The sequence below is a fragment of the Amblyomma mixtum genome, chromosome 3, assembly GCF_055824585.1.
Source record: "Amblyomma mixtum isolate Tamu chromosome 3, ASM5582458v1, whole genome shotgun sequence".
Taxonomy (NCBI): Eukaryota; Metazoa; Arthropoda; class Arachnida; order Ixodida; family Ixodidae; genus Amblyomma; species Amblyomma mixtum.
The window spans coordinates 192844239-192870825 of record NC_143014.1 but is presented as its reverse complement, the minus strand read 5'-3'; the positions used below and the strand labels follow the sequence as shown (position 1 = coordinate 192870825).

The following is a 26587-nucleotide window of genomic DNA, read 5'->3' as shown; positions in this document are numbered from 1 at the left end:
GTTATATAGTTATTTTTTTTACTGGTGGCCTGGAAGATTTTTTTTTTTTTTTTTAGAGAAGAAGCATTCATTTTCGAGAAGAACATTCATTTTAAGGTTGTCTTGAAAACCAAGTGCATTTTCCTTGGCTGTGGTTTCGCTGTAGTATCTGCAGTAATATTGTTGATATATTAGTTTATCCAGGCAAAGTGAGGTTACAAGTCTATGATTGCAAATAGTATACAGGCAAAGTGAGGTTACAAGTCTATGATTGCAAATAGTATACTGATAGAGTACATTGGAATTGTATGTTTTTATGTCTAGAATGTGTCCTATGGCTGCAATGGAATGGCTTCTTGCGAAGGGATGCAAGCAAGAAAAAGAGGTAGAGTCTGAAACGTCTGCAAAGGATGCCAGTTCTGCTGCCCAAGCTTGTGCAGATATGCATGGTTAGTAGATGCTTGTACAATACTGCTGCAGGTTTAAAAGAGCTGTTCTCTTTTTTGCATGTGGTGTTTCCTACCATTTATTTAAAGAGCATTAGAAATGGCTTTGTCCACCATGCATTTACTTCGAAAACTTGAATATCATTGTGTTTGTACCATACTCAATAGACCTTGTGTAAGTCTTGACAATTTTTTTTTTTTTTCTCTCGGAGAGCATGATCAAATAGGATGTTTGTGTTTCTCATGCTCTCAAGACAGTTTGCAACATTATTCATGACATCACAGTATCTCTTCACGCTGAGGTGCAGGATCCAAACTACTTGAAAAAGTAGCTTTACTGCTTCTTTTTGATAACAAAAAGGCTCTTTAAAGTGAGGTACGTATTGTTTGAAAAGAAAAAAATTGCCAAAAATAACCATACTGATGGCACATACCTTGTGTAAAAACCTCAAACTGTCAACCAGAGGCATGCTAGGCATTTTGCATAATGGTGCTAGTTCACATCATGCCTGCTTGGGGCTGCCTGTTTTTCGAGCATTGCCGGATGTCTTCTTTTTATCTGTATTTTATAAATAAAGACTGGAGCATGGTGCTCTGGAACTAGGTGACCAGTTGAACAGTGACTTGTATAGCTTACCCTACAGCAGACAGCAATTAGTGAAATTCAATTTAGTGTCCTCTAATGCTCTGATTGTTACATATTTGAAACAGATTTGCTTTATGGCTGTTTTCTTGTTGGTAAACAGATTGTCACTTAACTTCACCCCATGAGCTTATGAATGACTGTCTATGTCGTACAGCTGGTTATGGCTGTTATGTGCTGACATGAGGCAGCAATCAGAGTTGAGAAGCATTGTGTTTAACTAGGGTGTATGTGATGAACTAATGACGTGCCACTGTTAGCCTTGTACCATAATACTGATTTCTGGAGCAAAGAATGTAGCTTTAGGACATCACGTAGGAAAAGCAAGGAATGTATCTTTAAAACATCAGATAGAAAAGGCAAGGAAATATAGCTTCAAAACATCACGTTGGAAAGGCGAGGGGAATGTTCAATACCTTTTTCACCATCATTTTTTTTTTCTGGTTTATTAGTGTTCTCAGCACATTCAGATCTAATAGTGTGACGAGAGTATGCACTAAGTGCCAACGTAGTCATTAGCCCTTCTTTGTTGCTGGGAGTTGAGTTGGGAGCAGGAGCTAGCATTTTTAGTTCTGCCATTGTTTTCTTACGGCTATGTGAAGGGCAGCAGCTTTCTTTTTGTCCTTTTTGATCTAGAGAAAATACAGATGTCTGGCTGAGCAGTACAGTAGACTCTCTTTAAGAGAAACTCACTCTTATCAGAAGTGCCCCCCAAAAAGGCTATGTAAGCATACAAAGTGTGTTCAGATATCTCTTACATGAGGACAGGGAATGAAATTATCCTAGCAGTGACAATATAAGAGAAATTTTTGCTACCACGCATGAAGTGAACTGAAGAGTTAAGGCATGAAACAAGCTCACATCATGAAAAGAAACTCTGGTCCTGTTTTTTTTTTCCTGCCCTCTCTTTTTCTCTCTGGTGCGCCTGCTGCATCATATTTTGGCGATGTCAGATCTCTGTGCTATGAAAGCACGTGTTGCAATACCACATCAGTTGGAACACTGTTTAAGCCCCAAGTCAACAAACAGGCACACTCCGTAGCTTTGCGCAAATTTTTAGGCAAGCTTTCTTGTGGGGAAATTTTTTTTTCTTTCTTGTCTTCAGAGTGCTGTGCGGATGTTTCGGGCATTGACAGAGTTGCTGTGGTTTGTAGTCATTGCAAAAGTTCCTCCTGAAGGACATGCGAAGCACTTTGCCTTGCTGACTTTTACATTGGGTCTGTGGGAAACCAGTCAAATGTTCTTACATTGCTCATCTTATCCAAAAATTAATCCTAACCAAGTTTGTCTTAAAAGGAGCCTTCTGTATTTGCAAATGCTTTGTTTGTAAGCCCTTATGTTATGCACTTGCCTGCTGGTTTGAACTGCTTATTATGAATCAAGGTTTTGTGAGGGAGGTAAGGCTTAAGAAGTGTCAGCAGGAGTTGATGAGTGACGCGATTCCTTTCTGGTAAATGCTCAATGGCACCCATGTGCTGTGTGATGTCATGTGCATGTTGAAGAACCTCAGATGTTCTGAATTACTCTGGAGTCCTCCTCTATGGTGCCTCTTTCTCTCTTCCTCCTTTCACTCCCTGCTTCATTCCTTTTCTCATAGCACGGTTGAGAGGTTTACAGAGGGTGAGACAGTTACTGCCCCTTTTCCTTCCTTATATTCAGTCTATTTATTTATTTATTATTCTAGAAAATGCTGAAGTTTCAAATAGCAACGCAGTAACTGGTGGACTGGAACAAAAAGGAATTGTGAATGCCATGCTTGAATGCTTTCAAGAATACAAACGCAAAGACTTCAAGCCCAATAAAAAGGTATTAAAGATAATGCAAGCACACTGAAGTTAATTTCAATTTTTTTCCTAGAGTTGAGCTAAATTTATGCCAGTTGATTCACTTCCTTGTTTTTAGGCCATGAGCAACCTCAAGGAAATGGGCTTCTCTGAAACTGCAATCTTGGATGCTCTTCGGATCCACAGCAACAGCCAAGAAGCTGCAGTATGTGCTCACCGTTTTAGCATTAGTAGATTGGCCTCAGCTTTCATGATTCTGTATTCAGGTAGAAACTGTTATGCAAGACATTGGCACTGTTATGCAAGACATTGGCAAGGAAGAGTGATCTTTTGAAGGCCAACTCCAGTGTTTTTTTCTTCCTCCTCGGATTTTACTGAAACTTTTGCAGTATGTTCTTTGCAGTTTTCTAATCTTTTGCATCAGATTTTGTACTGCGGCAATGTTTTGTTGCAGCAAAAATTAATTTGAAAAGCTCCCATTTCGTGACCTCAATTGAGAAGATTTCTACGGGCAACCTTGTGTGTGTCACGTCACTGGACACAAGGCTGTCTATATTAGCTCTGCGTTTGCTACAAGACAAAACTTCGAGCTTGCTTTTGGTCATTTCAGACAAATAATGACCCAAGCTGTCATTTGCAGTCGCCAGTTTAGCCGTCAATGCGCACACTATGGATTTTGTAACTGTATCAGTGATGTCATAGGTTGGTCTGTCGTGACATCATCATTTGGTAGAAGCCCAGTTTCGGTTTTGGTTTCTTGGTTTTTGCTCTTTTAAAATACTTCTACTTGGTGTTTTGAAAAACAGTTTTTTGCACTGGAGAGTGGGGACTATAAACAAGATGTTCAAAAAAGGCCCAGAATTGCCCTTTAACTTCTAAAATGCTTCTAATGTGTCTTCTTCAGTGTTAGCACCATCTTTTAATCAGTTTGTGGTGCTTAGAAGCTTTAAGATGCATGCTTCAAGGAAGTCATACGTGCAGGCACGTAATACAGCTGAAACGAAAATAGTGCATTCTGATGAGGTAGTTTTCTCTGCAGAAGAGATTATATGAGTCTGAGCATGTTGGTTGTTTGTACTTAAAAAGGAATAATAGCGCACAAAAGAAGACAGGACGAACATTCGTCCTGTCTCCTTTTGTAGGCTATTATTTCTTTTTAAGCCTGCTCTACTCCATCTGAATGAACTATAGACACTAATTTTATTTTTGTGTTTTGTTCTTTCAAATCATGCATTAGACATTAGAATGCGTGTATCACCACGTGGTATTTGCCTATGACTGCTAAATAATTAATGATTGAGTTTCTTCTCTCATGCTGTTTCAGTTTCATCAACCAAACGATGACTATTATGTGTAGTTGGCCTTTAGGTCACATGAACAAAAAAAACTGCATTATAAACTCTGATGCATCGTTTTAATTCACTACATCAATTAAAGCAGCCTGCTTCAAGAGCTGGAATGACACCAAATGACTTATTAGCTGCTGTATTGCCATTGTTTTTCGTGCCTCACATGGCCTAAAGACCTACTACACGTCACAGCCTTCGTTCGGTTGATGGTACTGAAACCGAAACTGTGTCAAGAAGAAATTCAGTCAAAAATTACTTAGCAGCTACAGGCAGATACCACGGAGTGATCCATGTGTATTAATGTCTAATGTATCATGTGAAATGAGAAAAAAACGCAGGCCACAGGCAAATACCATGGAGTGATCAATGTGTATTAATGTCTAGTGCGTCATTTGAAATAAGAAAAAAAATACAAGCAAAAATTTGGTGTCTATAGTCATTCAGTATTTATGTGCACATACATTTACACCTTGTATGTTTCAGTGGTGTCTCTGGTCGATTTTTGCCAGTTGCAAAAGTGGTGAACCTTGCTGAGGAGTGATTGAGTGTGGGAAACTGTCTGGAAATAGGCTGTCTCTAAAGTTTTACAGCGGTGGGCTATTTCAGTTTAAAAGAATTTTGGTGACCTCATAGACATTGTTTTTAATGTACCATAAGCAAAAATTCAAAATTTATGATTTTAGTGCTAACAGGCTAGGTTGCGGCACAATTCTTGGGTCAGATATTTGAATGGTTCTGGAGGGCGGAAAGTTGGAAAAGTTGGTTGCAAGTTAATGTTATCGCAACAGCACAAAAGACGATCAACAGAGAGGAGGCATGAGAAGCAACACAAATGAGGTGTCTTGATTCTTCTTTTTCCGTCATCTTTTGCACTGTTGCAACAATGTTAAGCAGAATGGTTGGTGTCAACTGAAACAATTTCGCTGTATTTTTGACCTGCTTTTGTTGGTCATGAAGAAGACGGTCATAAGTGCTGATTACGTGATTGCTCGATGTGTCAGTCTTTTTTTTTTTACATATTCATGCAGTAAGAAGAGTTTATGTGATGATGCCTACATTTCAATCCTCTCTGCCTCTGCAGTGTGAGTGGCTACTTGGGGATCGGCGGCCTAAACCTGTGGATTTGCAAGTTGGCCTCGACACCAGCAGTGCTATTTATAGGTCCATTGTTAGCAATCCTGTGGTGCAACTCGGTCTGTGTTCTCCAAAGACACTCCTAGGTGCGTGTAAAATTTTGTGTTGCCTCGTGCGCTGATGTGGAAGTGCCACCGTTCTGTAATGCCCAGTGCCACCTTCCTGGCGAGTCGAGCAAACCATAGGTGTTCTTGGCACATTGAATGCAATATGAGAGCACTGCAAAGTGGCAGCACCCACAGGATTGCAGGGCAAGAAAAAATGTCAAGGAATACTTCAAAAACAATAGTTTGTTGGTTTGTGGGGCAGGCTGCTGTTTTAGTCACATCTCAGATATGCAAAATATACGGTGACTTGAATGGTAGCGGGGCTTTTCTCGTCCTAATAAATGTTTTTTAATTTGCCCAAATATCCTAGTTTTCACTTAGACGCTATTACAGTCAATCCCGGATATATTGAACTCAAAGGGAATCTCGAAATAGTTCGATATACAAAACAAGGCAACAGATAAGCTTATCTATAACACAGAAGTGTGTGTACGGTGCTTTGGGAGAAGCCACCACCGATCATAAGAGGTCTAAATCTGTTATTGGTGCACTATAAACGCAATAATATCACAATTAAAGTTAGAGTACAATGGATTTCTGTGTCAGCATTAGCAGCTAAGCAGGCCATGCGAGAGCCACCACAAGCCTTTGGTTAACTAGGCTGGTTGCACCGCATGGCAGCTGGTGCACTGAACGCTGGTTTCCCCACATGACAGCGTGTCGTGTTGAAAAAAGAAGCATGCCAGACAAGGCTGCCCTCAAGTACATCCCACGTTCGGCTTGTCTTGCGGTTTTACTCCTGCCAACGGGTGTCTAAGGTCCCACAGCCAACCTGGCTCTGTGTGCAAAAAGTGATCGCGGAAGTGCCATTAAGAGAAGCGCCTTTTGCATTGAGTATTCCGTTGAATGGGGGTTGGGTAAATGCAAACAACACTGCTATACTTTTACATGGGATTTTCGGGGGGCTATTCTGACAGTTTGCTATAAGCATTAATTTGATATATCTGGTTTAGATATATCCAGGATCGACTGCATTTTTTTATGCGGAGTCTTTATTTGCCATTTATATGAAACCCAACAATTAAGCACACCATCCCACAACCTGTTGCAAGTCAGTAGCAGCTACAAGCACGAGATGGCAACTTCCAGGTTTGTGAGGGTTGGCTCAGGAGCACATTAGAACTTTTCACTTTTGGAAACCTTCTTCTTGATGTGGAATCATTGCTTTATGCTTGTAGCTGCCACTCTACTGGCAACAAGTTGTGTGATGGACCACACTCAGTTACTTTTTTTATAGACTTGCATGCTTTGATGTGCCATTTTTTTCATTGGGTTACTTAATCTGTAGGGCAACTCTCGGCTTGGTGTCGTCAGTGCTCAGGTGCCGCTTTTTAGAATTTTAAAGTTCGGCAATATTTGTTTTATAGCTAGGGGTTAGACCTGAGCTTTTATTTTTTTTCAAAATTCAGTGGATTTTTTGTGGTGTTCATTTGAGGACGTAAATTTTGGTTCCTTTCGATGAATATTCTCTTCCATCAAACAATTACAAACTTTTTTTCGGTGATATACGGGGCACCTGGTCGAAATTCATGCGTAGTTTCTCTTAGCTTGTCTGCTAGCAAGAAGTTAATGTACCAGTAATTACCACACAAATGGTCTTGCATAAAGCAGTGGTTCTAATATAGAATGGGATCTGTTGTTTGAAAAGTGAGCATGGTGAAGTCCTGTTATTAAGGCAGCTTGAAGAAGCCTGCAGTGTGGAGTTGAGTTGAACTGTGCTCACCAGGGTGTTTGAAATGTGTTTAGCAGATTTTAAGTCACTCTATTTTTAGTAACAATAAGCTATGAGATCACAACTTAGTATATTTATGGAACAGCAATTCTTTTTGGATGCAAGCAGATGAAATGAATTCTGAACTTTCCCAAATATTCATCATTAGCTGTAGTGTGAGATTTACAAGATGGTAGCTTGTTGAAATCGGCGGCGCAACTTGCTTGCATTCATTTGTGTTTCAGTGGATTTGTGGAGGCAACAGGTTGCTGTTATGGGCCAATTTCTCCAAAGGGGAAAAACACAGTTGTGGTTTGAAGCAGGGGGCAAGCGTGCCACTCACGCTGTGAGGGACGCCGTAGTGAAGGGCTCCAAATAATTTCAACCACCTGGGGTTCTTTGACGTGCACTGACTTCGCACAGTACACAGGCCTCTAGCATTGCACCTCTATCGGGGTACAAGCTCTCATCTTTCAGGCTAGCAACCGAGCACAATAACCAGTGAGCCACCATGATGGCTGGCTGAAAATGAACTAATTTAGTGTACTTTCAGCATATTTCAGCTAGTAACCGCATTGTACTTTTAATTATTAAACCAAAATTTGTGACATCACAGCTGTGTGCTTCACTTACAACTAAACCTTACATTTAATGGCATTGGTTATGAGTAGATATGGCACAAGTAAATTTTTCATGTTGATGTTTTATGTCCAAGCCAGAATGGCTAGGGCGAGGTGCTTACAAGAAAACACTGAAACAGCATTGAAATGGATTTTACAAATGAGAAAAGAACCACTGACTATCACACTGATTTGCTAGCCGAGCCTTGTATTAATGAGAAGAGAACCACTCACTATCAATGATTTGTTAGTTGAGCCTTGTGTCATGGATTAGTCGATAACAGTGTTGAGCAGCAAACATTCAGTCATATTGGGTACCAGTGGGATGTGAGGAGTTGTCATTTAGATTGAGATTTAATGACTCACTGGTGGCAAGAAGATGGAACATTTGCTCAATACACGCAGGCCAGCATGCATTGGGTAGCAAGCTATCAAAGGTAGCTTGCACCTGCCAGATCACGTCCATTTCTCTCTTTCAGCATTGCAGTGTGGCTGCATGTTTCATTTCATACCAAACGCATGAGGTTTTTCTCTTAAACTAATGTTTTTCTTCACAGTGCTTCCAGTGAAGTGGCAGATATATTTGAAACATATATAATTATAAATTGTACCAAATTGCTGTTGTATATCCCAGGGGCTGCTGCACTAAGCTACACATTCCTTCGTCAGGGCTGGGATCAGGCCAGATGCTTGATGGTGTTATTGATGCGAAAGCATTATATCGCTTATAATGTGGAAAATCCAGCGTTGTTGTTGTCCACTCCAAACGGTCTGGAAACCCATGTGACCTCATGACGTCATCAGAAATGCCTACATCATCAGGAAAGAAAGAAAAATAAAATTTCTTAAATAAAATTTTTCCCTAAGTGGGTTTCAAACCCAGGCAGATATGAACAGATCAGGTTCGCTGGCTGCCAGTCTTTCGCACAAGGTTTGGGTATCGTCGTCTTCATCCACTTCCATTTGGGCGGTGCAAACAGATCAGCTTTGCTGGCCACTGCATTAGAGCTCTGCGCCATCACCAAAGTGCAACACTTCACATGCTAAACTGCAAGTCTATTGCGTTGGGTATGGGTATCGTCTTCATCAACTTCCATTCAGGCGGTGCGAACAGATCAGCTTCCCCCCCCCACAGGGGCATCAGCTACATGCAGATGTTGGTGAGTTGCGACACCACGGGTTCCTGAGCATCCGCGGGGACATCCCCGCAGGGGGATGATGGTGAGCAGTGCGTCACCACGGACCCGAGCACCTACGCTTAGCCGTGCGTGGCTCAGCCGTGTCCGGGGAAAAGGGGATCCTGGTGGTTGAGCCGATGCCGAATGTTTGGACCTTTAAGGCCCCTCGGCGGAGGCAACACACCACTTTGGCCCCAGCTTCCTGTAGACGGCACTTCCAACCTGACCCGACGTAGTGTTCATTGGGGACAGCCCCCGTGTCAGTTTCAGCACACCGATCTCTAAACACCGTCCGTGGTGTGATTTCTGAATCAGATTTCATCAACCTCACTGAGGAAGAGATGCTTGAAGGTCTCACAGAGCAGAATGTAATATAAATGTACATCATATAAAAAGAAGGAAGACAGAGATACCCACAAAACATCTGGTTCTCACTTTCAACTCTAGCACACTCCTCGAGTCTGTAGAAGCAGGCAGGCTACCTCAAAATAAACGTCGGACATTACGTCCAAAATCCGCGAAGATGCTTCAAATGTCAAAAGTACGGTCATGGGCCTCAAAGCTGCCGTGACCGCGAAACGTGTGCTAAATGCGCCTCAAAAGAACATGCTTCCGAAAACTGTGAAGGAGCAGCACCTTGCTGCTCAAACTGCAAAGGTGATCACCCCGCCTATTCAAGGTCATGTCCCTCATGGGAAAATGAGAAAGAGATTATTACAATGAAGACAAAACAAAATATCACATTTAAGGAAGCGTAACGATTCTTCTACACAAAGAACGGTTTCAACTTTTCCACAAAAACGGAACTTTGCTGATGTGGTGTGCAGGGGTGGTGCACCACATAGTACTCCGGCATCTGCCCAGTCCACTTCCACTGAGCCTATGGCAGGGCCATTCACGCCCCACGCAGGGACAGCGAACGCTGCTCTGCCATCTCCAAAGCAGGGAGCGCCGGCCGATGGGTCGGCACCCCGCAGGACTTCCCTACGCCGGGGAAGGCCTGACACCAACACAACCGCAGTTTCTCTGCGGTCCTCCAGCACCTCTTGCGAGGTGATGGATGTAACTCCCAGTCTGCTTGCTTTGCAGCGGCGAACCAGCTGTCTTGAGCAGCAAAGAAAAGACAGAACCCTGATAACGGGCCCAGAAAAGAAGTAAACCCGTTCAATCCCCACCCAAAAACATATAAACATGACTTTCTTGATTCAGTTTAACTATAGAGGACTGCTCAGGAATTACAATGACATAACATATATTCTAGGGTCAATGTTGCCTGTAGCTTTATGTCTTCGAAAAATCAACCTTGGTCCACAACATGTGGATATCCTGAGACATTATAAAACATTCGGACGCGATCGCGAACATGCAAATAGACTCTGAGGAGACGTCGCAATTGTTACTCAAAGTGGCGTCCCTGCTCAAGAAATCAAACCTAAAACAAAACTAGAGGCAGTTACGGTGAGCATCATAAGCTACAAAACAATATGTCCTGTGTGTATTTCTCCACATCTCGCAGTAAGAGTCCAAAATCTAGAAGACCTAATTAATGAACTCCCGGGGCCATATCTGGTAGGTGGGAATTTTAATTTTCATTCCCCTTTTTGGGAATTGAAAGCTGTAACTCCAGGGGCCAAATAATTGAAGATTTTATTCTCGCAAATAATATATGTCTTTTAAATACGAAAAAGGCCACATATTGTTGCCCAAGGTCAAGAAAAATTAGCTTCCTCGATCTAGCTTTCACATCGGCTTCTGTTTTCAGATAATTCTTCACATAATTCAGATAAGCCGCGGCGCTGGAAACTTCACCTCACCGACTGGTCACTTTTTACAAGAAGTGCCACTCTGGAAAATGAATTTTGTGACGACCTCAGCACAGATGAAATTAATGAAAGGTTTACCGCATGCATAATATCGGCCGCAACACTCACTATGCCACAAACAACAGGACTCGTACAGAAGAAACACAAAGTGTGGTGGGCACAAGAATTCACATTGGCAAAAAAAACAGCAAAACAAAGCCTGGGGCACTCTCCGTCGGTATCCCACTGCAGAGAATTTTTTTGCCTTTAAGAGGGCCAAAGCGAGAGCTTGGTACGTTCGAAGAAATGCTGAGAAAACCTCCTGGCAGAAATGTGTCTCCTGAATAAACAGTGCAATACCATCAAAAAAAAAAATGTGGGAAGTTTGTAAATTCACTGGTGACCATACTGCTTTCACACTTCCGCTGCTGACAACACCCGGTGCGCAAACATCGTTAGAAGAACAGGACAATATATTAGGCGAGCATTTTGCTGAAGTCTCAAGCTCGTCCAACTACACAAACACATTCCAGAAACACAAAGCAATAGCTGAAAAACAAAAACTTCCATCTGGAGCAGGCATGCATGAAGACTGCAACCAGCCTCTCACACTGCAGGAATTAAATAAGGTATTATCTTCTGGTAAAAAGACAGCACCAGGCCCAGACAACGTGCATTACACTATGCTTGCCCATCTCTCTGAGGCTGCCATAGAGACACGATGCACTGTTGAAATTCTTTAATAAAATATGGATAACTAGAAATATGCCTGATGAGTGGAAAAAAAGCAGTCATAGTACCTTTTCTGAAACCCGGAAAACCACTAGCCCTAGCAGTTGCAGACCAATAGCCCTCACCAGTTGTATTGCTAAATCTTTCGAAAGTGTAATAAACATTAGACTGACCTTCGTACTTGAATCCCAGCAACTATTAGACATACATCAATGTGGATTTAAAAAAGCCTGCTCGACCACTGATCACCTTCTTTCGAAAGTGTAATGAATATCAGATTGACCTTCGTACTTGAATCCCGGCAACTATTAGACATGCATCAGTGGTGGATTTAAAAAAGCATGCTCGACCACTGATCACCTTCTTTAGAAAGTGTAATAAACATTAGCTTGACCTTCGTACTTGAATCCCGGCAACTATTAGACATACATCAATGTGGATTTAAAAAAGCATGCTTGACCACTGATCACCTTGTCCGCCTAAAAAACGCCATCCGGGAGGCGTTCATCCACAAGTAGCACTGTATCGGGGCCTTTTTCGACCTGCAGAAGGCCTATGATACCACGTGGAAGTTCGGCATCCTCCGTTACGTAGCAGGGCTAGGTATCTGAGGCAGAATGCTGAACTGCTTGAACGACTTCCTGGCTAGCCGCTCATTCCGAGTCCACCCAGGAGCAACTCTCTCTATGACTTTCGCACAAGAGAATGGCATGCCCCAGGGGTGTATTCTAAGCACAACACCCTTCGTAGTAAAAATGAATTCTTTAACTAAAGTAATGCCCAAGCCTATAATGTATTCGGTATATATAGATGACCTACAGATAGCGTGCACCTCCTCCAGCATATCTACCTCTGAGGGACAAATACAAATCGCACTAAATAAACTGGCTGCTTGGGCAGAGGAATGTATTCAAGTTTTCTCCTCAAAAAACAGTAGCTGTTCTGCTGTCGTTGCGGCCAGGCATACAGGTCGATTCCATTCTGTACCTGATTCAAACCGCACTACCAATTAAACGAGAATAAAAATTTTTAGGCATCACTTTTGACAAGAAACTCACATTTCTACCACACATTAACAACCTTATAAAGAAAGTTCCTCAAGCCCTCAGTGTCTTAAAAGTGCTTTCACGAAAACGATGGGGGTCCGATAGAGCATGCCTTTTGCAAATCTATCGCTCTTTGGTGCACTCCAAGCTGGACTACAGGTGCATAGTATATGGTTTAGCAAGGGCATCCTTCTTGAAAAAATTCGACCCTGTTCATGGTCGTGGTCTGCGCCTATCATCTGGAGCATACAGAACATCGCCGGTAGCCAGCCTTTACGTTGACACTAATGAGCCCACTTTAGAGGATCGAAGAATCACACTTACATGCACGTACGTCCTAAAAACCCATTCTCTTCCAAAGCATCTCTGCTATCCCACCAGCCCATTGTCACCAAGTGTGAAGGGTTAGCTGTACTAGATGCTCTACCTAACATTGCATCGAGGCAGGACCATTTGCCACCATGCTGCAGCCTCCCCTCGGTATGTGTCTTCACAATGACACAATTAGACAAAAAGCAAATGCCAAATGAGCACATACTACAGGAATTCTTCGCACTGCAAGAAAAACATGACACCTGCACAGAATTTTACACTGATGTCTCCAAAACAGAAATGCTTGTTGGAAGCGCAGTAATTCAAGGCAAAAGGGAAAAAATGATAAGTCTGCCACAGTGTGTGTCAATTTTTACTGCCAAGTGTTACGCCATCTTCGTAGCTGTCGAGCAAATAGTAAAAGAGAACATAAAAAACACATCATCTACACCGATTCCCTGAGTATGCTCAAAGCACTGCACTCTGGAAATGCTGCTGAACCCATAGTAGGAAACATCATGCATAACATAGTTAAAATCACAAAACAAAAATGTAACATTATATTCTGTTGGGTCTCTAGTCATGTTGGAATTTTTGGTAATGAAAAAGCAGATGCATGCGCTGCACAAGCCCGCATTGGTCAAATAAAACAAGTGAACATACTGCACAGGGATTTTTTGAAGTTAATGTACAGTAAACTGAGAAGTAAGTGGCAGGCTACGTGGGAGGAGCAAGTAAACAAACTACATTCTGTAAAGCCCATTTAAGAATGGAAATCATGTAGACATCAGGTACGTTTAACAGACGTTATCTTATATCGACTATGCATCGGGCACACACACCTTGCACACAACTTCCTACTGACAAAACAAGACAAACCTCTCTGCGAAATGTGTGTTGATGAACTCACAGTAAATCACATTTTAATTTCATGTACAAAACTTGGAACAACTATGAAAAAAGTATTTTAGAAAATTCTACAATGAATACATCACATTACACCCCATGTTCCTTTTAGGTGACCAAGCACGTATTGATTTTTCAATTATTTTCAAGTTTCTTAAAGGTGCACTGAAGAGGAATCTGAACTCGTCTTTTGCCGCGGGAACTGAATCTACACGTTCTGAGCATTCTTAGAAACTTTGATTTATTGACCTGTGTGGCCGATTTCCCTAATTAAATTGAATTAATGTCCGGCTCCCGCCTTTTTTTTTTTAATTCTACCTCGTACGGTGGGCGGAGTCGACCAACACGCGGAGTGCCTTTCACCCAGTCCCGTGGTGGCTTGCCACTCTGCCATCGGCGGAGTAATACGTAGTAATCCGCAGAAGCAAATAGTCTGCGCGTATTTTTATTTCTGCGGGCTTATTTTGCGGCTATATTATCTGCGAATGAAACTATTTATTCACGGAAACCTAAAAAACAACATAAAGCGAAAGCAAAGCCTCCACGGAGCTGGCTGAAAGGCACTCCATGCGTTGGTCAACTCCGCCCACCGTACGAGGGAGAATTAAAAAATAAAGGCGGGAGCCGGACGTTAATTCGATTTAATTAGAGAAATCGGCCACACAGGGCAATAAGTCGAAGTTTCTAAGAATGCTCGGAACGTGTAGATCGAGCTCCCGCAGCAAAAAGGCAAGTTCAGATTCCTCTTCAGTGCACCTTTAAAGAAGCCAGTATTTTATAGCCAGCGAACTATAGATATCTCCTTTACCACAGGACATTCTAATCCTGTGTTTGGCGCATCATAGCCTTTGTGCTTTTGCGCCATAAAACCCAATATAACTAACTAACTAGATCAGCTTTGTTGGTCACTGCATTAGAGTAGTACACCATCACCAAAGCACAACACCCCACATGCTGAACTGCCGGTCTTTCGCACTGGGTTTGGGTATCGTCGCCTTCATCAACTTCCATTCGGGCGTCGCAAACAGATCAGCTTCACTGTCTACTGCATTAGAGTAGTAGAAAGAGTCAGTTGTGCTTTATCTGTAGCAGTTCACATAAAAATTAAATGTGATGTTTTTAATAGCATGCAGCAACTTGGAATACTACAGTAGAGTCTTGATGAGATTTCTCTGACAGTACAAATCTTGATGATACAAACCTCACGGGGTCCTGAAATTCATATCATCCAAAACAAACCAAATCTGTATGCAGAAGCATGGGAAATGCATTCACACACCACTTGCTGCTCGTGGTGCGTACCGCACATGACTGGCAACTGCAGCACTGGTGATGTGCAGACAGCGTGCCACTGGTCACTCTTGAAGGCGGCGATGTGCGGGCGGGAAGCACTTATCGCTCGAGGTTGCGGTCACAGCTCGTTTATTTGTATTATCTGTAGTGGCGTGAAAAAGTTCGGACTGCCCGAAATTCTGCACATTGTAAGCAGTGCATTCCGGCCAGGGAACTTTAAAAATTTGTACCATCCCGAATTTTGTATCATCCGTGATCGTATCATTGCTTCTACTGTAGTAAGACGGTATGTAAACAATACCTAATTGCCTTCTAGGTTTTCTTATGTCGCTTTCTGGTCCTAAACATTTTTTTACACCTGCTTCTCATCATTGATTCAAAGTTTTTAAAATATTTACATACATAATTCTTAAAGCCGCCGCAGTGGCTGAGTTGTTATGGCGCTCGGCTGCTGACCCGAAAGACGCAGGTTCGATCCCAGCCACGACGGTCGAATTTTGATGGAGGCGAAATTCTAGAGGCCCGTGTACTGTGCGATGTCAGTGCACGTTAAAGAACCCCAGGTGGTCGAAATTTCCGGAGCCCTTCACTACGGCATCCCTCATAGCCTTAGTAGCTTTGGGACGTTGAACCTCCATAAACCATATATAATTCTTCTTTTGTTTCTGATAAAATGTTCTTTTACACGAGTTGGTAGAACATTGAAGACAATGGGCTGCAACCTGCAACAGAATCATTAGTGAGAAAGGCAACATATTGAAGCACTGACTCTCAAGCTCATTTTATTTTCGCGACACATGACATGCATACCACATGAACAGGCAATAAACAAGCAACATAGTGATGTAGAATGAATGTGACAGCATAATGTGATGGTGTATTAGTTCGCACTTGCTGATTTGATAGGAACGCATGTTCATGTGGTGGCAAAGCTGGCAATGGCATGCTCACACATAGTGGCTTAACCTGGCAGTTTCAGGTGCCTCTGGGGCATCACATGTAATCTGCACTGCCCTTTGTCCAGTTACCCTACACTTCACAAATTTGGCCGCCAGCCACAAGGCTTGTAGCCGCAGTGGTGGCTCAGTGGTTATGGCGCTCGGCTGTTGACCCAGAATACGCAGGTTCGATCCCGGCCGCCGTGGTTGAATTTTGATGGAGGCGAAATTCTAGAGGCCCGTGTACTGTGCGATGTCAGTGCCCGTTAAAGATCCCCAGGTGGTCTTAATTTCTGGAGCCCTTCACTATGGCGTCCCTCATAGCCTGAGTCGCTTTGGGACGTTAAAACCCATCAAATCAAATCAAACCAAACCAAGCCACGTGGCTTGCAGTTAGTAACTGAATGCCCTCCTTCCACTGCCACACATTGTCACAAGTGCAAGTTTGAAAATCTGCCTCTTTGGTATTTACCACAGGGTAATGGGCTGGCATAGCCATCCAGTTTTGTGCATGCACCATGCGTCACCTGATTCCTTGTGGTGGTTGCAAGTGCCATCAGTTTATTCGGAGTTGTCACTGCAGCCTGCACATTCACACGATGTGCAGTTTATGCCAGCTTCCCAGAAACTGATGACTATTGCCCGAAGGAGCACTACAAAGGTCAGAACAGAAAAATGCAGGCGCCGAGCCGGGCATCAGGTGATTATGTTCTACATCCAGTTAAGGTTGTCTGTACTGTCACACTATCCTGCAGTAAACGGTGTGTAGGTTAGTCAGGCAGGTGCTTAAATCATGCTTGAAGGAGCATGCTAGCATTGTGTGGTGAGATAAATAAATATATTTAGATGTTTTTTGCAAGACACGTGGCTGCAGGCTCCAGTTTCGGGAGTGCAGAGTGATTGGACAAAGTGCGTTGCAACTTGCATGCAGAATTACAGAGGTCTCTGATATGGTGAGAGTGGGTTGCCTTGCCACCAAATGAACTTGTGTTCCTGTCTTGAACTTGTACAATGTGAAATGTGCTCCACAACCAGATGAATGTGGTCATGAGAGCAACCTGCGGGGACAGTAGCACCCGCTGAGGTGGCTATGTGTCTGTGGCATTTGGGTGCTGAGCCTGAGGTTGTGGATTCAGACCCTTGTTGTGGCAGCCACGTTTCAGTGGAGGCAAAGTGCAGAAAACAGTGTGCTGTACAATATTGATGCTTATTAAAGAACCTGAAGTGGCTGGTATTAACTAGGAGCCCTCACTTCCTGTCATGCTCACGTGCACCTTTGAAATGTTAAACCTGACATACGATACATTACCTTACCATGCGATTTCAGTAACATTACTCTTTAATTTGCAGTTAAGGCCAAATTAACTTGCATTGCTATCATAACAAGCAGCCGCTAGACTATTTATCCCACAAGTTAGCCATGATGAAAGTCTTGTGGTGATCAGGATTCTAGAAAATTTGTTTTCTGCAAAAATAAACATGCATGGCCAGAGGTTGATGTGAGGCATTTTCTTTTTGCTTGCAGCTCTACTACAAATGCTGGAAAATCCTGGATGTGCCTCCCGATGGCTGAATGACTCTGACACTGCTCCTATTCTGAGCCAGATCTTTCGTATCTACCATGCTGAGAAGCACTCTGTACAACTCTCCAGGCCCTTGGTGACATGAACTCAAGAGTATGAGGGGGAAGTGGTGACGTCGCAACTGAATGAGCCCAAAAGCTGCAAGGGGCTCATAGGCTGTGTAGTGAAGAAGCAAGTTAGCCATTGAAAATATAACCCAGTCATCTGCTTTTCTGACGGCATCCAATGATTTGCATTTTTGAACTTTATGAGTTTGTCAGTCATTTCAGTACTTGACTTGAGATACTTGCCTAGTAAAAATGGTCATAGTGCAAGTAGAGAAATTTTTATCCTAAATTTCTTAAACCAGCAGTGTCAGTTTGATGGTTGCAGTGACCTTGCTACAAATCATGGAAGTGTCAAATTTTATTAAGCGTCCCTTTATTAAAATGTTAGTCTTTGCCAGATGTCTTGTGGCACATCATTTTGGTTGTTTTCTTGTGACCACCACTTAGAGATTGCATCTTTTGCGGCTTTAGCTACTGAGTGCCATTGCTAATATTTAATTATTCAGTTAAGCCTAAGCAGGTGTTGCTGTTGTGACATTGCGCTCCGTTTTCGACTGCCAGAAGACCTATTTCCACTGCTTTGTAAACAGTACAAAAGTACCAAACTAGTAGAGCAAAAAGAAGTTGCAGCAAAAAGCAGTTTGTCAGTGTTACATTCTACAGACGGAATATGGGTGAAACAAAGACTCACTTGGCGCATCTCTTACTACATAGCTCTCATTCTCAACCTTTCATGTGAGCGTTGGCATCTTCTACTTTGTACTTTTATGCTGTGAACAGAGTGGCATGGCCAACTATGCTGCTTGGTTGATTGTTACAGGATCAGAACCGCTGCTGCGTGCGAACTGCATACTCCTAGATATTTTCACTACTGCTTGATGTGCTTTCGTTGTTGTTTTTGTTGTTTTTTTTTCATTATTCCTCTTCCTAATTGTAGCCTGGGCTGTCATATGCTTTTATTACATCACTGATGTTTGACCACCTCATCTGGCCTGCCTCTGCAGATGGATCAGCAGTACTGTAACTTAGTTTTCTGCTTTCCAAAATGCTGAAGCTTAAAACCAAAATGGTACAAAATGTTATTCTGGGCAGCCAGCATGGCACCAGGTGTGACAGTATTCATGCTCACTGTTCCCATGAGAAAAAGGGGAAAAAAAATAACGTATATCAGCAGCTTAAAAAGCAAGCAAATGTAACCGTATGTTCAGAACAAAGTCAGGGCAAAAAAAAAAAAAAATAAGGACAACTGCTGTGACTTTTTTACCCCAGGACAGAGAAGTCTCAGTGAAAAGTTTTTTTTCTTCCAAGGGTAGCTACCTGAGGAAACTTATTTCAGAGTTGGTGATGTCCTCGGCATTATTGTGAGCACTAGTAACAAAAAACTGAGATGTCATCGAGTCACTCGACCATCCATTCGAAGGCGTTCACATGGAAGCAGTGTGCGCGTGGCGATTGCAGCTTTTTGCAATCATCCATAGGGTTGTGTGCTCTAGCTAGCCAGCCAGTATGCACAGGGTGATTGGCGCAGAACAGCAATTGTAGAACCAGTGCACCTAAGTATGTGTAGTGGTTGAATTGTGCCCTGCATGGTGAATGTAGACTTCTTTGCATAGTGAGGCTAAAAGCTGCTATTTTTTTAGTCTAGTGTGCATTTTACAGCTTCTACCTCACACATTTGAGTTCTGTTTGTAAAAAAATAGGCGCACTACAAAACGTTTGCCACATCCATCAAGATATGAGAAATTGGCATATACCATTTGAAAGGTCTCAGTGAATGCTTTCTTGTGGCATGAGTTCCGTGGGCTTACCCAAAATATTTCGGGAGGTAGGGCCTGCTGAATGTCCATTTCGTTTGATTGGGTGGTGGCATCGTCTCTATTCTGAGCTTTAAACCACAGCAGCAAAAGATGCATTCCTATGGGCATGGAAGAATGCGCCATCATTTTGGTTTAACACACGCACGTCTCATAGGCCATTGCATTCAGAGGGAGGAGCACAGATATGGGGACCAGTATCAGTAAAGCAGCGGGTGTTTTGCAACACTGATGCAGATAAACATGGCACGTGGAAAATAACAGTGATGTGACGAAGGGTTAAAAGCACTAGTGATAAGCGGACAATCCTAACTTTTTTTTTTTTGCTATCTTTCATTTTCTTACGGAAACGGCTTAGTTCTGATGGCTGGGTTAATGGGGAAGAAAAAATTTTTTCTTGACATTGATATACAGTATGCTATGTAACGCTAGCTGTAGCAACCATGGAATTGTTTAACTATATAATTAGCCTAGATTTGAAATGGAACAGGGAAAGGATGTCATGAAGAGCCAGATGAATGATTTAACCCACATATGCCTAGCGTCCTACATGCAAGACAATGCCTTTTTGCGTAGTAACTCAAAGTTTATTATTTAGAAGCTTGCTCCCCGGCTAGCATAGGTTCAAGAGACTCTAAACTTTTCCTGTGCAAGGGTTGTGTTGTGTGCGTTCAGCTCTGTGCGTTGTATGCGTTCAGAAAGATCTGCAAGTCTTCTCTGGTCACCATTTTTCAGACTCGACCCCCGACTACGCTGCATTTCTGCAAGACAAATAATTTTTGCACATTGTCATAAGACCACTGCATGTGATGAGAAATGTGATTTTAAAGTTGATGTCAAATGTTTGCAGCTTTACCACACGTAACAAGTGGGGAATTTGTCTAATGTCCTACATTGTAGGATGGCTGAAAAGTCGGTGTTGAGAAAAGTATTTCGACCAATAAAAGACTGATTCTGAACTATGAAGTGAAACAAACATGTTATATAAAAAAGTTTAATTTTTTGTCAAATTTTTGAAGTTCCAGCATATATGGGTTAAGGTGGGATGTGGGTCTTCTAGCCATTTTGTTTATTTCTGATGCAGTCGTTATCGTAATTACCACGAAAGTGTGCTTTTCTTATGTGGGGCCCAAATATGCAAATATGTTTTGAATAGCTCAACTAGAATATGAGTTGTAAGGATTTTGTGGCTTTAATTGGGTTCTTCGTTACGGGCAGTCAGCCAAAAAAATGTTTATAAATTATTAGAAATACTTACAGAACTGCATCATGCAAAATGCACTTTGTGCACTGATGCTGTTTTTACACATACACTGGTAAAAGAATCTATAAATAGAACCTACAAAATAGGTTGGGTGGTAATTTAGGAAAGCAACTAAATAAATTTAGCGCATGGTGTAAAAGCTAGTAAAATTAGCCTTGCTGTACAGCTCTGCTCCTTCCTAATAAACTGATACCATGCTCATTTCAGATGCCTAAGGCAGGCCTGAGAAAAAGCCTGTAAGGCAGAGTTTGTATTTGTAAAATCACAAACAGAGATAAAGAGACTGAGTCTGTGTGCACTTACTGAGTTGCGGGAAAACTGCTGTAGCGTTGGCTGCGCTGCTGTGATGCCACCTTGGAAGGTGTCAAAGAAAAGGGCACGAAACAAGCATTCAGATGGTAGCAAAATGATGGCGGCTGGGGAATGGCATCGGGATTGCGACCACATGAAGTGCAACATCATTTCAAAGCTCGCACTTCGTTTTGCAGCCGTGCAGCTCTCGGAATGTTGATTTTGTTTGCACTTTGGGATCATTTTGAGCTTGGCTATTTTGTGGAGATATAATCTGAAGTGTATCTAGTATAAAAAACTGTTTTTTAAAGAATTACCGTTACATGATTTTTTGCAGTCTCAAGACTTGCATATCCCCTTAAGGTTTAGAAAAAACGTGCAGCAATTCAAAATCTTGCTCAAGAGCAAATATTCAGCTTTAATCAAGGAAGATGAAGATAGTGTAAAAGCAGTGAGCGACAGCCTTACAGTATCATCACAGGGTGCAGTTAGAGTAGAACATATGTTAGCTTGGCAGGAAACCAGCAAGTTCTCTCTGAATACGAAGGATCTTATTAAGAAATGCTAGACCATGAAAACTTCGACACCCCACAGATAAGGTATTGCCAAACTGTCAACATTAATGAGCAGGAGTGAAATGACGCTGATTAAGCAAGCATTAAAGCTTGAAGGTAATTGAAGGGCTGGATCTGGAAGAACTAGGATAAGGATTTAAAGAGAACATTTTAGTAGCTTTCAGTTTATTACATTGTCCTTCTTTGTGGTTCGGGAGGTTAATTGCAATGCATGCTTGAGGGCCTAAACTAAGTACAACAGCAGGCTTAAAAATTAATGTGAAGTAATGTCTCAATCTGGGAATGGAACCACAGTTTACAATAGGCAGTGAGGTATTGGAAGTTTCAGGGGAGTATGTCTATCTAGGATGAGTACGGAGTGCAGATTCTGGCCATGGGAAGGGAGACACTAGAACAAAAATGAGTTGAGGTGCACTCGCTGGTTGACAAATCGTAAATTATGGGATTTAACATCCCAAAGTGACACATGGGCTCTGGGGGGGCGCCATAGTGGAGGACTCCAGATTAATTCAGACCACTTGGGGTTCTTTAACATGCGCTAACATCGCACAGCACACAGGTGCCTTCTGCGTCTCGCCTCCATCGAAACACAGCTGCCATGGCCGCGATTGAACCTGGGCCCTCCGACTCAGTATCTAAGTGCTCTAACCACTGTGGTGGGACTCAGGTTGTTGACAGGAGCTTGCCAATATAACCAAAAAGAAAGAGCATACAACAGTTGCATCCTGCCAGTGTTCACCTATGGGGCTGAAACTTGGAAGAGTAACGAAAATGCTTGGAATCAAATTGAGTACAGCACAGCACAGCAAGATATGGAAATGAAAATGATTAGCATAACATTGAGACTGAAAGGGAGCTGTGTAGATTAGAGCACTTAGTGAACAGATGAGTTAGTGACAACCTAGTGCAAATCAAGAGGCAGAAATTAACTTTGGCAAGGTATGTAGTGCTGAGAACAAATAACTAATGGTGTTTTAAAGTAACTGCAGATTCCAAGGGAAGGAGAACACAGATGGGTACAGCAGAGTCTCATGGAAAAATGAGATTAGGAAATTTGTTAAGGTAGAGTGGCTGCAGGTAGTGTGGAAAGGACTAACTGGAATTCGGTGGATGAGGTCATTTTTCTGTAGTGAACATAAGCTGGCTGATGATGATGACATTGTGTGAGGGTTAACCCTTAGCAGTGATTACTTTCGTGCCACTCAACTTTAGAGAGTGGCCATTCTGGTCAGACGTTGGGCAGTTCCCACCAATCTCTCTCGTTCCCATTCAGTCTCTAAATACCTGGCTCCTTGTTGCTTTGCTTGGTGGATATGTACGAGTGTCACATTTTCGACTGTCTCGTAGTGTCACATCTTGGAGGCTTTTTGCAGTTTTGTTCTTGTTTGCCTCCTCAGGAAGCACAAGGTCAGCTAATTAACTTCGGTACAGTGAGCAGTCATGGCAACATTTTCAGTGCTTGCATTTCACAAAATAATCTCGGGTGAGTTCAGTGGCACCAAACATGAGCTTTACAAGGAAGACAATTTTTCTCCATCAGACAGTGCAGGGAGTTGATCTGATGACTCTGCAGTGAAGTTTACGGCGGCAGAAACGATATGGTGTTTCACTGAAAGGCATGTAGCAAATGCCTCGGCCTCCATCCAAAAAGAATGCTCTGAGCTATTTCATGCATTGTTAGCTTATTGCTGAAAGACCAATGAAGCGAATTTTTTTGCTGTCTAAAATTCACAGAATACTTCTTTACCACAACAGTCGTTCCTGACTGCAAAAGGTTAAAGGAGTATAGATACGAAAATTTTGCTTTTGCTTGTGTGTTTCCCTCTTTCAAATGATGCGCGCTAGACATTAGAATACATGCATCGCCGTGTGGTGTTCGCCTACCACCACTAAATTTATAATCGAATTTTTTTTTTATGCTGTTTTGGTTTCAGCCACTGTGATGGCTAAATGGTTACGGTGCTCAGTTGCTGACCTGAAAGACGCGGGTTCACTCCCAGCCACAGCGTTCGCGTTTCGATGGAGGTGAAATGCTAGACCCGTGTGCTGTGCGATGTCAGCGCACGTTAAAGAACCCCAGGTGGTCGAAATCATCCAGACCCCTCCACTACGGCGTCCCTTATAGTCCAGTCGCTTTGGGACGTTGAACCTCATTAACTATAAACTGTTTTGGTTTCAACGACTGAACAACAGCTGTAATGTGTAAGGTATGTTTAGGTTATGTGAGGTACAAAAAAAACTGCGATATAATCACTGACATTCAGTTTTAAATCACTATAATGCTTAAACCAGCCTGCTTCAAGGGTTGAAATGATAACAAATGGTGTATTAGCGGTTGTAGCTTTTTCATGCATCACGTGCCCTAAACACTCCTTACGTTCACAGCCATCATTTGGTTGATGAAACCAAAACTGAAACATCGTGAGTGAAGAAATTAAATTTAATTATTTAGCAGTTGCAGGTGAATGCCACGGGGTGGGCCTTGTATTCTAATGTCACATGCATCATTACAGATAAGAAAACGTGCGACTAAAATTAGGTGCCTATAGTCCTTTAAGTGGGAGTTTCAAATCTAATGGTAAATATAGTGTTGTTTCTTTTGCTTCGTTACTTTTTGAGAAGTATAAGTGCTAACCGTGCACATTACAGTAGAATCTCGATGGTACTATCACAGCTGATAGATTTTGATGTGATTCAAATTCGTAAAGTCCTAACTGCGGTGCATTGTGTAAAATGTGTAGAATTGGGGGTGTTTCAAGCACACTCCCACACCATTACTATGGATGATATGGGAGTCATGACCACAGCTGTGAGCACTTAGCGTTTTTCTCACATCATCGATGCCATGATTGCCAGTCACACAGTATGCACCTCACGTGTTGAGTGGTTTTGTGAAGCCATACACAAATTCCTTCAGCCATAAATATATTTGTGCGAACACATTTCTCATCCTTCAGCTTACAGATTTTGTTTAAATGTTGACGATACGAATATCTTAGGTGACCCTGTGAGATTCATATATTCAAGATTCTACGTAGTACACCAGAAAATGTATAATTTTTTGTTTTGGTATCTTATGCACAAGTACAGGACTGTATATTAGCAGTTTTATTAGAAAATTGGAATGTATCCATGGCAGCAACACTGAATGCAGGTGTTCCTTGCTTCGATGCAGTGGCTGACAAGCTTGAAAACCGGCAACTTTGTTCAGATAGGCAAGACGCTAGTACTGCAGAATACTGAGGGAAGTAGTATTTTCTTGTCTAAGTGTGTATTACTATTTATGCAAGATTTTGCAAATGTGCGAAAAGTGATCATGTACCAAGATGTTTGGATGTACAAGAGCTCCAGGAATTGTGCAGCATCAGTCTGTCGTGTTACTTCTGTTTGCTATGACTAGTATTAGGCATTAAATTTCACTAGTAGTTATAGTTACTCTTATCATGTGCAAGAAAAATGTTTACTGAAACGTTAGCTCTTCGTTTAAGGAAGATGTATATACAAAGCTGCGCTAATATACACGGCGCAGCCAAATGGACGGCCCTCTTTACAGGCACCAGCTCACACATCTGATTGCATTATGACTACTTATACCCACGTTTGTTAGTGGTGGCATTGTCACGTTCACTGTGTGTGCTGGTACTTGCTTGTGAAAGGCACGATTCAGAGTGTTGCACCATCCCAATATTTTATCTTTAAATAGGAGCAGGAAAGAATTGCAAATGCTACTTTTTCTTACCAGCTTGTCTGTTGGCTGCCTGATACACTTAAGTATTTAAGGTGTGGCTAACCGTTGGCAGACTGACATATGATGCTGACATACCATGCATTCGAAGACATAGGTGGTGCTTGTCATGGTCAGAATTCACTTCACAGTGTTTAAATCCAATCAAGGATTTCCAGTTTTTCATCTGTGAAAGTACACAGCCTGCGTAACACTTGCGTAGGGTGCTGATCTTGTGCATGGTTGGCTATAAAAAGTGAAATTAGACGTGGTGGTTTCCACATGATGTGCACATGTTTAATTGGCTTGCAGGTTTATGTGGCACTACTTTCACGCAAGTGTTGACTCTAGAACCTAGCAGCTGCAGCTAGGCACCACTATTTAGTGTGGTAGCACTACAAGGCACGTTTTCTGATTTCTGTGTACTTGCGTACAACCCTCAAGCCTGCTTTGCGGCAGGTGGCCCCCTGGGTTGTGGGCAACCTGCCAGGTGTGTACATCTGGGTGAAGGCCTCCACCTTTAGGTTAAAAGCCTTTAGGTTAAAAGCCTTTAAAGTGAAGGCCTTTAGGTTAAAGGATGCTTTCGCATTCACAGCACATAATGACCTTAAGTGCCCACCATAACTAGTGCTACTGCACGATATTCCGCGCTTAGCCATGCTAAACCGTCTGTGAACTTTTTTTTTTGCAGAGGAGTATGCCATGCGAGTGCTCCTTACAAGTGTGACACCAACTTTACAGATAAGCCTATATGGCTGTAATGCAGTTTCTTTGATCATAATGTTTAAATGCACAAGGTGCACAAAAATTGCAGTTTGAGTGCTTGCTTGAAATATTTGAAAAGTGCCTAGCAGTAGTGGTAATGACTAGCAGACATCGTTCAGCTAAAATATTCTAACAGCCTAATTTTCTACATGTTTTCTGCTGAGTCACACACAAGTTACGGGGAGTCGCGTCTTTCTTTTCCTCTCTACCTGCTCACTTGCTGCTGCTCAGTGGAGTGCTGCCTTTTTTTCTGGAAAAATACGTTGATGTCTCTGCTCTGTACTGCTTTTTACCCTGAGTACTGCTCTGTTTGGATTTTTAAGAATATCCTACAGAGCCATACTGCACCTGAAAGGTAATTCAGCGAACAAGTACAGTTTGTGGTGCTTACTCGGTGACATCACATTGTGATGCATAAATTGCCTCAGTACTGTTTGTTAATGTATGAATTGCCTTAAATATTCAATTGAGAAACTTCACAGAGGCTTACGAATTTGTGTGGATGGAAGCTTGTGTGAGGTGAAGTGCTGTGTGTCGAATCTTG

General features: G+C 42.3%; 1 protein-coding gene across 2 annotated transcripts in view; it reads left to right on the top strand.

Moving 5' to 3' along the window:
* The window catches only part of Kpc2 (Kip1 ubiquitination-promoting complex subunit 2), a 36688-nt gene extending 11693 nt beyond the window's left edge, over positions 1-24995 (top strand). The window contains exons 6-10 of one of the 2 annotated variants that reach the window (XM_089582315.1): positions 304-428; positions 2753-2874; positions 2971-3057; positions 5283-5421; positions 17506-24995. In XM_089582315.1, the coding sequence (XP_089438441.1) occupies positions 304-428; positions 2753-2874; positions 2971-3057; positions 5283-5421; positions 17506-17648 (616 nt within the window). In that variant the 3' untranslated portion in view covers positions 17649-24995. Of the gene's footprint in view, positions 1-303; positions 429-2752; positions 2875-2970; positions 3058-5282; positions 5422-17505 lie in introns of those variants that run through there. The other variant, XR_016290911.1, reaches the window with a different exon arrangement.
* The last annotated feature ends 1592 nt before the right edge of the window (positions 24996-26587 follow it).